Source organism: Lycium barbarum, chromosome 4 (genome assembly GCF_019175385.1).
Source record: "Lycium barbarum isolate Lr01 chromosome 4, ASM1917538v2, whole genome shotgun sequence".
Classification (NCBI taxonomy): Eukaryota; Viridiplantae; Streptophyta; class Magnoliopsida; order Solanales; family Solanaceae; genus Lycium; species Lycium barbarum.
The window spans coordinates 135,366,639-135,375,794 of NC_083340.1; the positions used below are offsets into that span (position 1 = coordinate 135,366,639).

Sequence of the window (9,156 nt, forward strand, 5' to 3'; positions counted from 1 at the left end):
TCATAAGCACCTCCGAACAATGGAGTGCTCTCAAATCAACTGCCAGCTCCTATGAGTCTGAATCAGGCTCACCTCCCTATCTACCTGTGGGCATGAACACAGCGTCCAAAGAAAACAGACGTCAGTACGAACATTGTACTGAGTATGAGAGGCATAACAATGAAAATACGTCGATGAGATGAATGAAGCATCAATAAGGACGCAACTGTATATGACTGTAACTTATAGAAGAAATAGCACATGCTGACTTACTCATAATCATCATCATCTCATGTATGCAATAATGTATAAGCTGCCCGTCCATATAGGTACGGTGTGATAATGTATAAGCTGCCCGTCCATATCGGATCGGTGTGATAATCATAGCCTGCGTCCAGGCCTCCCGCGTCCGGGGTATAAGCTGCCCACTATAGTGGTGTGTATGTCTGCCCGTCCATATAGGAGCGGTGTAATATCATCATCATAATATGCTCATCATTATATACTCATCGTAATACATGCATGAGAACTCAAGGACAACTATACTTTGTCGGGGTGACGTAGGGTCGTGATCCCCCGACTTTATTATGGACATCTATAAGTATTCTACCTCACCATGAAGGAAGTAGTGTATAAGGTGAGTGTATGCCACAACAGACATCTGTAACTTAATAATGTTCTACTTCACCTTGAAGGGACAATACATAAGGTGGAGTGTATACAATAGAAAACATACTTAACTTAATAGTATTCTGCCTCACCTCGGAGGGAACAATGCATGAGGTGAGTGTATACAACATACGACATCATTAGCATTATAGGAGCGGCATAGCATGAACTCTAGAATCTTTAGACTCAAGCTTATCATCATTGTACTCATAGCATATCTCTTATCTCATATAGCTATTCATGATCATAGACTCTTGACTTTCTGGGGTATATATATAAAGAATTCATGTAAAGAAAGGAGAATCATACCATCGGATTCATGCCATAGAAAGAAAGGACTAGCCTCACATATCTTTGACGTTTACTATTCTTATCGCTTGCTTGCTTCCCCTATGATGCACTCATGTATACCTTCAAGAGAATTCATGCCGTCATTAGCTAAGCAATTATAAGAACGGACTGCTATTTTTAGGGAAAATTGGGCAGCATTTCCTTTGTTTCTACTACTTTTCCCATATTCTGTTTCAGCTCCCAAACATTCGCAACCATAATCGTAATATAGAAACCAACAATCATCATTTATATACATTTAGCAAAATCCACCAATTTCCTCCAATTTCTCCACATTTAGTGGTTTTAGCTTATCGTCACATTTTTCTCATACATCACACTCATTTCATGGTCTAAACATCATTTATAGCATACTCATGATCACAACATATCAACGTTCGTGGTTTCATTCAACTACCATTCAATAGTGACACTACTCATCCTTCCAAAACTCATTTTCCATGTTATTCTACAATCCAAGCATCTTAGCTTTACAATACCTTAAATAGCACAATAAAACCATGAAACATACCTTAGATGATGGTGGAACAAGCTTAGAGTTGAATCCTCCCTTTATCACCAAAACCCTTTTTCACCTTCCTTAGGATTTTCTTGAAGAAGATGAATCCTACTTGAGTTTCACACACTTGGGTTCATGAATTTGATGTTGTTAATCTTGGTTCCCTTTGATTTTTCTTGTGGATGAAATGTTGAGAGGGTTCTAGAGGGTTCTTAGAGAGAAGTGGTGTGGAAAATGAAATGAATTTATGAACTTGGGTCCTCTTTTTAAAAGCTTGAAATCTGATCCTTCGGGCAACTCTACGCCCATTTTTACGGACCGTCAAACTATTTAACGGACCGTCAAAATGGACCGTAAAATTGCCCAGCAAAATATGAGTTTCTGTGACCGTTTTACGCTGGTCTGGGTCCATTTTACGGACCGTAAAAATGTTTTGCGGTTCATCAAAAATTTCTACGGACCGTCAAATGGTCCGTAGAACTTCTCTGCTCAGACAGTCGGTCGTAGAATGCCCATAACTTTTGATCCCGATAAGCTGTGAGGGCCCACGACCTATGGTTAGAAATCTCTTTCAATTATCTACAACTTTCATCCGGTGGTGTTTTTCCCAAATTCCAACTTTATAATAGCGTTGTTGCCCCTCCAAACCAGATCATCCGAAAATGTTTTCCTTAACTCGCCCTTTTGGATGGCTTATGCCCATATTTGGCTTATGGGTCCTTCTTGACACTTACTTAACACTTCATTACCAATATAAAAGACATTATAACTCTTCTCCAAAATGTCATTAAGCCATCATTAATTCGATACTCGAAATTATTTCCCGATACACAACATATACCTTGCTTTCCTTAACAACTTTCGTCTCCTACCTCCAATGGCTTTGAAATCTCATTTAGAATCATTAAATATTATTTCTTACTTATCAAAACATCATATGCATCATGCCCTTCTTCAGTCAATTCACTGTGCATGAACGAAAAATTTTCCGAGGTGTAACAATTTCGTTCAAAATGCTTGACCAGATTTGGTGAGCAATATTAATGTAGTTCAAATGCCTGACCAGATTTCACTTGGTCCATAAACTGCATATTTCAAAAAGAAGCAGATGCACCAACATAGGTTGCACATTCTGAACATTAAAAATTTGCACCAACAATTTCAAAAAGAAACAGACATTCTGGACATTAAACATGTGCATCAATCAACTGCTGAAAGAGATAGAACTTACTAATAGAAACAGACCTTGGTATATATAAACAATTGCACCAATATAAGTTTGTACAAAAGTAGTGCATCACATTCATAATGATGCAACATTCAAGTGCAGTAGCATAATGTCACAAAACAAGCATCTAAACCACAACTACTTTAGTTTGTTTATGAACTGCAAAAACTGTCAACTACATTAACTTGTTCTATCAACTACCAACATATTAACACTACTTCCATGGATCCTTTGTCTGCGAGTTCTGGGTTATTGTTACTTTTTTCCTTTTCTTTACCCCCATCTCTTCAAGCTGTCTTGATGTAATTGCTACATTGCCCTTCCACCTCACTCCGGTACTTGCTTTGTGACCAAGGTCCCCAGTAACATCAGCTGACCTTATATGCTTTCTTGGAGAAGCATCAATTTTCCTACTACTTGGCAAGCCATGCTGTAGACAAAGCAAAATAATTTTTTATAGTTAGAAAACTCACTTGCAACAAATATACCCATTCCAACAAATATTTCAGCTCTTACATTGTATGTTGTAAATCCATTTTCTGCGACAAATATACCCATTCCAACAGTCCTAAGCTTTTTGTAAGGGGTAGTTTTTCTTCTTTCATTGTCAACAACTGTTACACTAGAAGCTTGAGAGGTTTTTCTTGGTCTTCCCCTCCTCACATTAGACTGAGAAGCAGCAGGTTGATCAGGTGCATTGGCTGCAACAGGTGCAGCACTAGAAGCTTGAGAGGTTTTTCTTGGTCTTCCCCTACTCACATTAGCCTGAGAAGCAACAGGTTGGACAGGTGCATTGGCTGCAACAGGTCTTCTTTTGCCTTAAATGTCTTTGGAATCTTTAGTAGAATTATTAAGTATCCTTTCTTACATGTAAGAACTTCATGTACAACATAACTTGTTGAATTTTCAGACCATGTAGCAGTAATGGTTGTCCTCCTTGTTCCCATACCTCTTGTTGGTGCTTGAGAAGTACTTCTAGGCCTTGCACTTGCTGTTGGTAGTGCTCCAGAAGTACTCCTTGGCCTTGCACTTGCTCTTGCTGGTGCATCAGAAGTTAATGAATTTTTCCTTGGCCTTCCCCTAGCTCTTGCTGGTGCTTCAGAAGTTGGATTTGCCTTTCTTGGCCTTCCCCTAGCTCTTACAGGTGCAACACTTGATTCAGCAAAGCTTGGCTGAGATGCTGCAGCGATATCTGGTCCATTACCATAGCTTGTTCTACCAGAATCCTACCAAAAACAGTAGTGTCAAATCAAAACCATTACTACAAAGAGTATAAGAAACAGAGTTTACTTTAAAAGCCCATACCTTCAAAGGACAGCCTCTTTTATTATGATTTTTACCATGACAAATGCTGCAAGTCATGTCAACTCCTTTTTTTGACAACTTACAATATCTTTTTGACTTAGTGGCTTCTCTTCTCCTAACCTTCTTTGGTCTGCCTAGCATAGGCTTTACAACTGGTGGTGCAACATAGGGGTTATTGGACTCTGGCCACATTTTCATATTGGTGACTGGTTGAAGAAAATGACAATAAGTCCTCAAGTAGGTCTCCTTATTGTAGCGGCTGTCAACAAACTCAATGAGTTCATACTTCTTATATAATATGGAAGCAAGGGCATGTCGACATGGTATTCTCTTAAGCATCCAGGCCCTACAACTGCAAGTTCTATTTATCAAAACAATAGTATGTTGATATGGCCCATCACTAATTTCAAACCCTCTCTCACCATTGAAATCAATATTACATTCCATTGAATTCTTTATATTGATTTCTAGTACCCTAAGTGCCATTGGAGATATATTGGATAACCATGTTTTTGGAAATTGACTCAACTGACCTATTCTAGTCATTATCTTCACTCTAATATCTTCAAGCATAGTGATAATGGTTTTATGCCATGGTCCTAAAATCTAGGCATTGAAGCTTTCAGACATATTATTGTCCACATTATCATGCTTAATGTCAGTTCTAAAGTACAGTTTACACCAAGTTTCACGTGGGTAGTACAGCAAATCTGCAACAATATCCTTACCATCCTTGGCAGTACCAAGATGTTTCATTTTGTCCGGATTTATCTTCATCTCTCCTTCAAAGGTACTTGTTGCACACTTCCAGAATTGGTTCATTTTTTGAAGACCTCTCCATCCTTTTGCCCAGTTGGCTAGGATGTGTCTTGCACACATCCTGTGCTCCACCAGTGGTAACAATTCTTTCATAGCTGATTGAAGCCCCTACAATTTTGAGAAGCAATTATATATGAATGGACATAAACTAAATGAAGAAAAATAAAAGTGATTGTCATACCTTTTGCATGTCTGATATCACTGTGTAGTTGCTGCCATCTCTCATTCCCAAATCAGCTATCAACAATTTCAAAAACCATATCCAAGTGTTCTTATTCTCATATTCTACTATAGCCCAAGCAATAGGCAACATTTGATTATTAGCATCTTTAGCAACAGCAGCCAATAGTTGTCCTTTGGTTATTCCCTTTAAGAAACAACCATCCAAACCAATACATTTCGTACAACAACCAAAAAAGAATTTTTTTCAAAGCATCAAAGCAAATATAAAAAATTTCAAACACCAACCTACCACTTTCACCAGAGTCATCAACCTCAACAACACAAGTAATCCCAGGATTAGTCCTCAACATTTCATCCCTATAGTCAAATATTATTCCAAACTCTAACACATGGTCACCCATGATTTCTTGGAGTACTTTAGCTCTAACTCTTCTGGCAGTGGTTTTTCCAACATGTATGTTAAGTTCTTCCCTAATCAATTGCTGAAACTTGAAAATCCTAATGTTTGACTGTTCTGTAATTCTATTCTTGTAATGCTTAGACAAGAACTTAGCATTGCACATGTAATTTCTAGTAGTTTTGACACACCTATGTTTAGGATTTTAGGTTTTGATCATGAAATCATTAGTCTTCTTATCAAGACTTGCATATAGCAGCCATGGGCAGCCATCCCTACACCTCACCCTAACCTTTTTGGGCTCATTGACAAATTTCTCTAACTGTACACCCTTTTGAAGTGCATATTTTGTAAAAGCATCCCTAAACTCATTCACATCCTCAAAAACCATCCCCAACTCCCACATCACTTTTTCAACAGTTTTGTCAAAAGTTATCCTACTCCTAGCCCTCCTAGACCCTGACTCATCATCTGTATCTGATTCAACACTATATGCATCAGAACTGACATACATTGACTCATCCCCAACAACCTTACCTTTAAAGCTTATATCAGGAGTAGTAGTTTCATCAAAGCCCAGATCTGGACCAAATTCACCAACAGGAATTTCTCCAGGGTCATTTGGTATCCTTTCTCTTCTTTTCCTCCTCTAATATGACCTCCTTTCAGCCCTCAAATATATGCACTCTATTTTACCCCATTTTAACCGGGTTAAATTTAGGAGTACTACATTTTGGTGATTTCTATTTATTTTATTTTAAAGGAGTCGCCACCTAATTAATTTGACGGTGAATTAGGGCACCTCGATGTTAACTAAGGTAAAGTTAAACTAAACCTCAATTAATAGTCTGCTTAACCAATGTGATTGTAGGTAAGGGCTCTATATTATCCTAAAGGAAAGGGGTTAGGCATCCTTTAGAATCCGTTAACTACGGTTATCCGGCCAAACTTAGGTTAATTAATTAAGGTTAGATAAGATGCTTAAATTTTAAGAAAATGGCTTATAGTGTTATTAAGATTTTAAAGAAAAATATAATAACACTGCTTAAAATAAGATTTAAAAGATATGCTAAGGCTTTGAATAAAAATACTATAATAAAATAATACTCGCAAAATATAATGATACGTATATAAATAGAAGCTTTTAAGAAAAGACCAAGCCAATTTAAACTTAGAATAAAATTACATTATATGAATATAGTGGTGTAGGAAATCTAGACTTGTTATGAATAGGATGCAAGAGGTAATGAATTTTCTTCCTCTAACTTTATTTAATTGTACTGGGCTAAAATATGTATAATTGGATAGATCTTGAAGAATTTATTTATAAAAGGTTCTTGAATTTACATTCGTGTATTAATGAAATTTTAAGATAGTGAGAATTAAATATGATTCCATTAACTCAAAATATATAGTCATGTTATTTTGCAAATCAATTGTTCCAAATAAAATAAATATTAGACATTATAAATAGTTTTAGCATGAAAAGAAGAGAATAAAACTTATGGAATTAATTGTTAGTTTCCTTGGATTAACTACCCATTACTAAAGCTAAACCCACTAATTTACTAATTCATCTAAGTTAGGAAAATAAAACAAGATAAAATATTAGTCATACAAAAAGCAAATACAAATGCACAATAATAATAATAAGGAAGATAGAAAAGAAAAATCAAATGGATCTGGCCCATTTTAGAGCCCAACATGCTGCGAACTGTTCATGCCATTGGGCTTCAGCCCAGTAAATTTCTTTATATTACTGCTGCGGGCTGTTCCTGTCTATTGAGCCTTGGCCCAGGATTTTTATGCCGCTTATTTTGGCTGTGGGATTGATGGGAGGATGACCCGAGAAGATTGCGCTGGGCTTTTAGCCCAACACCGAATGCGGAAGAAGAACGAGTCCCTCGGACTCGAATGCGATGGTCATGCATAAAAGAAAGATAAGGAAAAGATTAGTGCATGATCATCACACATGGAAAATTTAAAGGCAAGTATTCATATATATATGCCAAGTATACACACTGCGTTAAATGAGATAGAAAACAAACTGGACATAGGCCCAAAGAGGCAGAAATCAAGGGAGCAAACCCAAAATACAAATTCATAAAATAATAGGCTCAAATCTAGGATCAGATAAAGATAACAAACCTAACAAAAAAAGGGTAAACCCAAAGCCCCCACCATAAAGTATGCAGATAAAAAAAAAGGCATAAGTTCAACTTAACGATATACAAAATATACTTTCTTATATACGCCAAGGTGTATATAAGTTGTACATACCCTGTATATTGCACGCGTGCTATCAAAACAGACAACACAAAATGAGGTAAAGGATAAAATAGACATGAAATATGGCTTGTTAAAAATACATCACTGCAGCATTCATAAAGGCCTGAACCCATTCTTTACTATCTTTTATACAATTCGAAGGCATCAGCAACAGTTTCAACTGCACCGCCAGTGAACAGCAGATTCATTGGCAAGACAATAATTTGTGGAGAAAGCAGTTGCAGCTCAGGCATATATATATGACTTAAACAAAATGAATTGCAGGTCTCGGCACAGAAAGATGATATAGGATGGCTCATACAATGACAATTGGAGAGGGATTGTATGAGACTTATACACAGAGTAAAGAGGCTACTATCACAACTAAATATAATGTCCCCAATCTCAACTTAACAGACACGTAAAGAGGGCAGTAGCAGGTAGTGGCATAACTAATAGACACAGCAGAGGATAACAAGCAGACATCAGACATGGCATTAAATCATGCATATTTGGCATTCTCCTTCTAACATATTAACCAGATATAGCAAGATAGCAAACAGTAGATAATCAAAGTGTGATGGTTGTCATACCCCATTTTAACCGGGTTAAAGTAGAGTACAACATATTGGTGATTCCTCTTTGCTGAAAGTTAAGGAGTGGCCACCTAATTATTTACGGTGAATTAGGACACCTAAAGTTAATTAAAGTAATTATCTAAAGTTGATTTTAAAGTCTACGAAACCAAAAGATCTGAGTAAGGGTTCAATTAGTCTAAAGGGAAGGTATTAGGCATCCTTTAAGACCCATTAACAATGGTTAACCGACCGGACTTATGATTAGTTAGACTAAGTGTAAATATTGTAAGCTTTATAAATGTGGCTAAAGTCATAGATAGACATGTAAGAATGCTATTTAAAAGAGGACTTGTAGAAAAAATAATTATTTGTATAAAAGAAGATTTTGAATGCTATCTAAAAGTAAGACTTATAAAAGACTATTAGTTCAATATAGCCTATGTAAGGATTATTTTAGCAAATATATGTTTCAAGCATTGAAAGAAGAGCTAAAGTGAAGAAATTATCCACAGAACTAGCTTGCCTTTTTATTTCTCAAAATAAGCTAACATTAGTGTATCATTTATGATGTTTTGAAAATCCTAAGATGGTGAGAATGAAAAATGATTCCTTTAACCCAAGAATGTGTAGGCATGCTATTTGAAAATCAATTACTCCAAATGAATATTATAGATACTATAAATAGTTTAGAACAGAAATATAAGAGAATATAATTTGTGATGTTAACTATCCATTACTAAACTAAACCCCTTAATGCCACTAAGGTTCATTCTAGCTAAGGAAAAACAAAATAAGAAAAAGTGTTAGTCAAACAATACAAGTTAAAGGGCAGAAAAATAAAGGAGCGAAGATGATTAAATGGGATCGGCCCATTTTAGGG

The 9,156-nt window shown here is 36.4% G+C and overlaps 1 protein-coding gene across 2 annotated transcripts; it reads right to left on the minus strand.

Moving 5' to 3' along the window:
• Nucleotides 1–3,942: 3,942 nt before the first annotated feature.
• On the minus strand, nt 3,943–6,454 carry LOC132638647 (uncharacterized). 2 transcript variants are annotated; one of them, XM_060355457.1, is made up of 3 exons: nt 5,032–6,454; nt 4,760–4,958; nt 3,943–4,383 (listed from the first exon to the last, which is right to left on the minus strand). In XM_060355457.1, exons 1-3 carry the CDS (start codon nt 5,161–5,163, stop codon nt 4,265–4,267), a joined length of 450 nt encoding a protein of 149 aa, XP_060211440.1. In that variant the 5' UTR covers nt 5,164–6,454; the 3' UTR covers nt 3,943–4,264. The 2 variants fall into 2 exon arrangements, with proteins under 2 accessions (XP_060211440.1, XP_060211439.1); XM_060355456.1 differs by lacking the exon at nt 3,943–4,383 and having other exon boundaries at nt 4,533–4,958.
• Nucleotides 6,455–9,156: the final 2,702 nt, after the last annotated feature.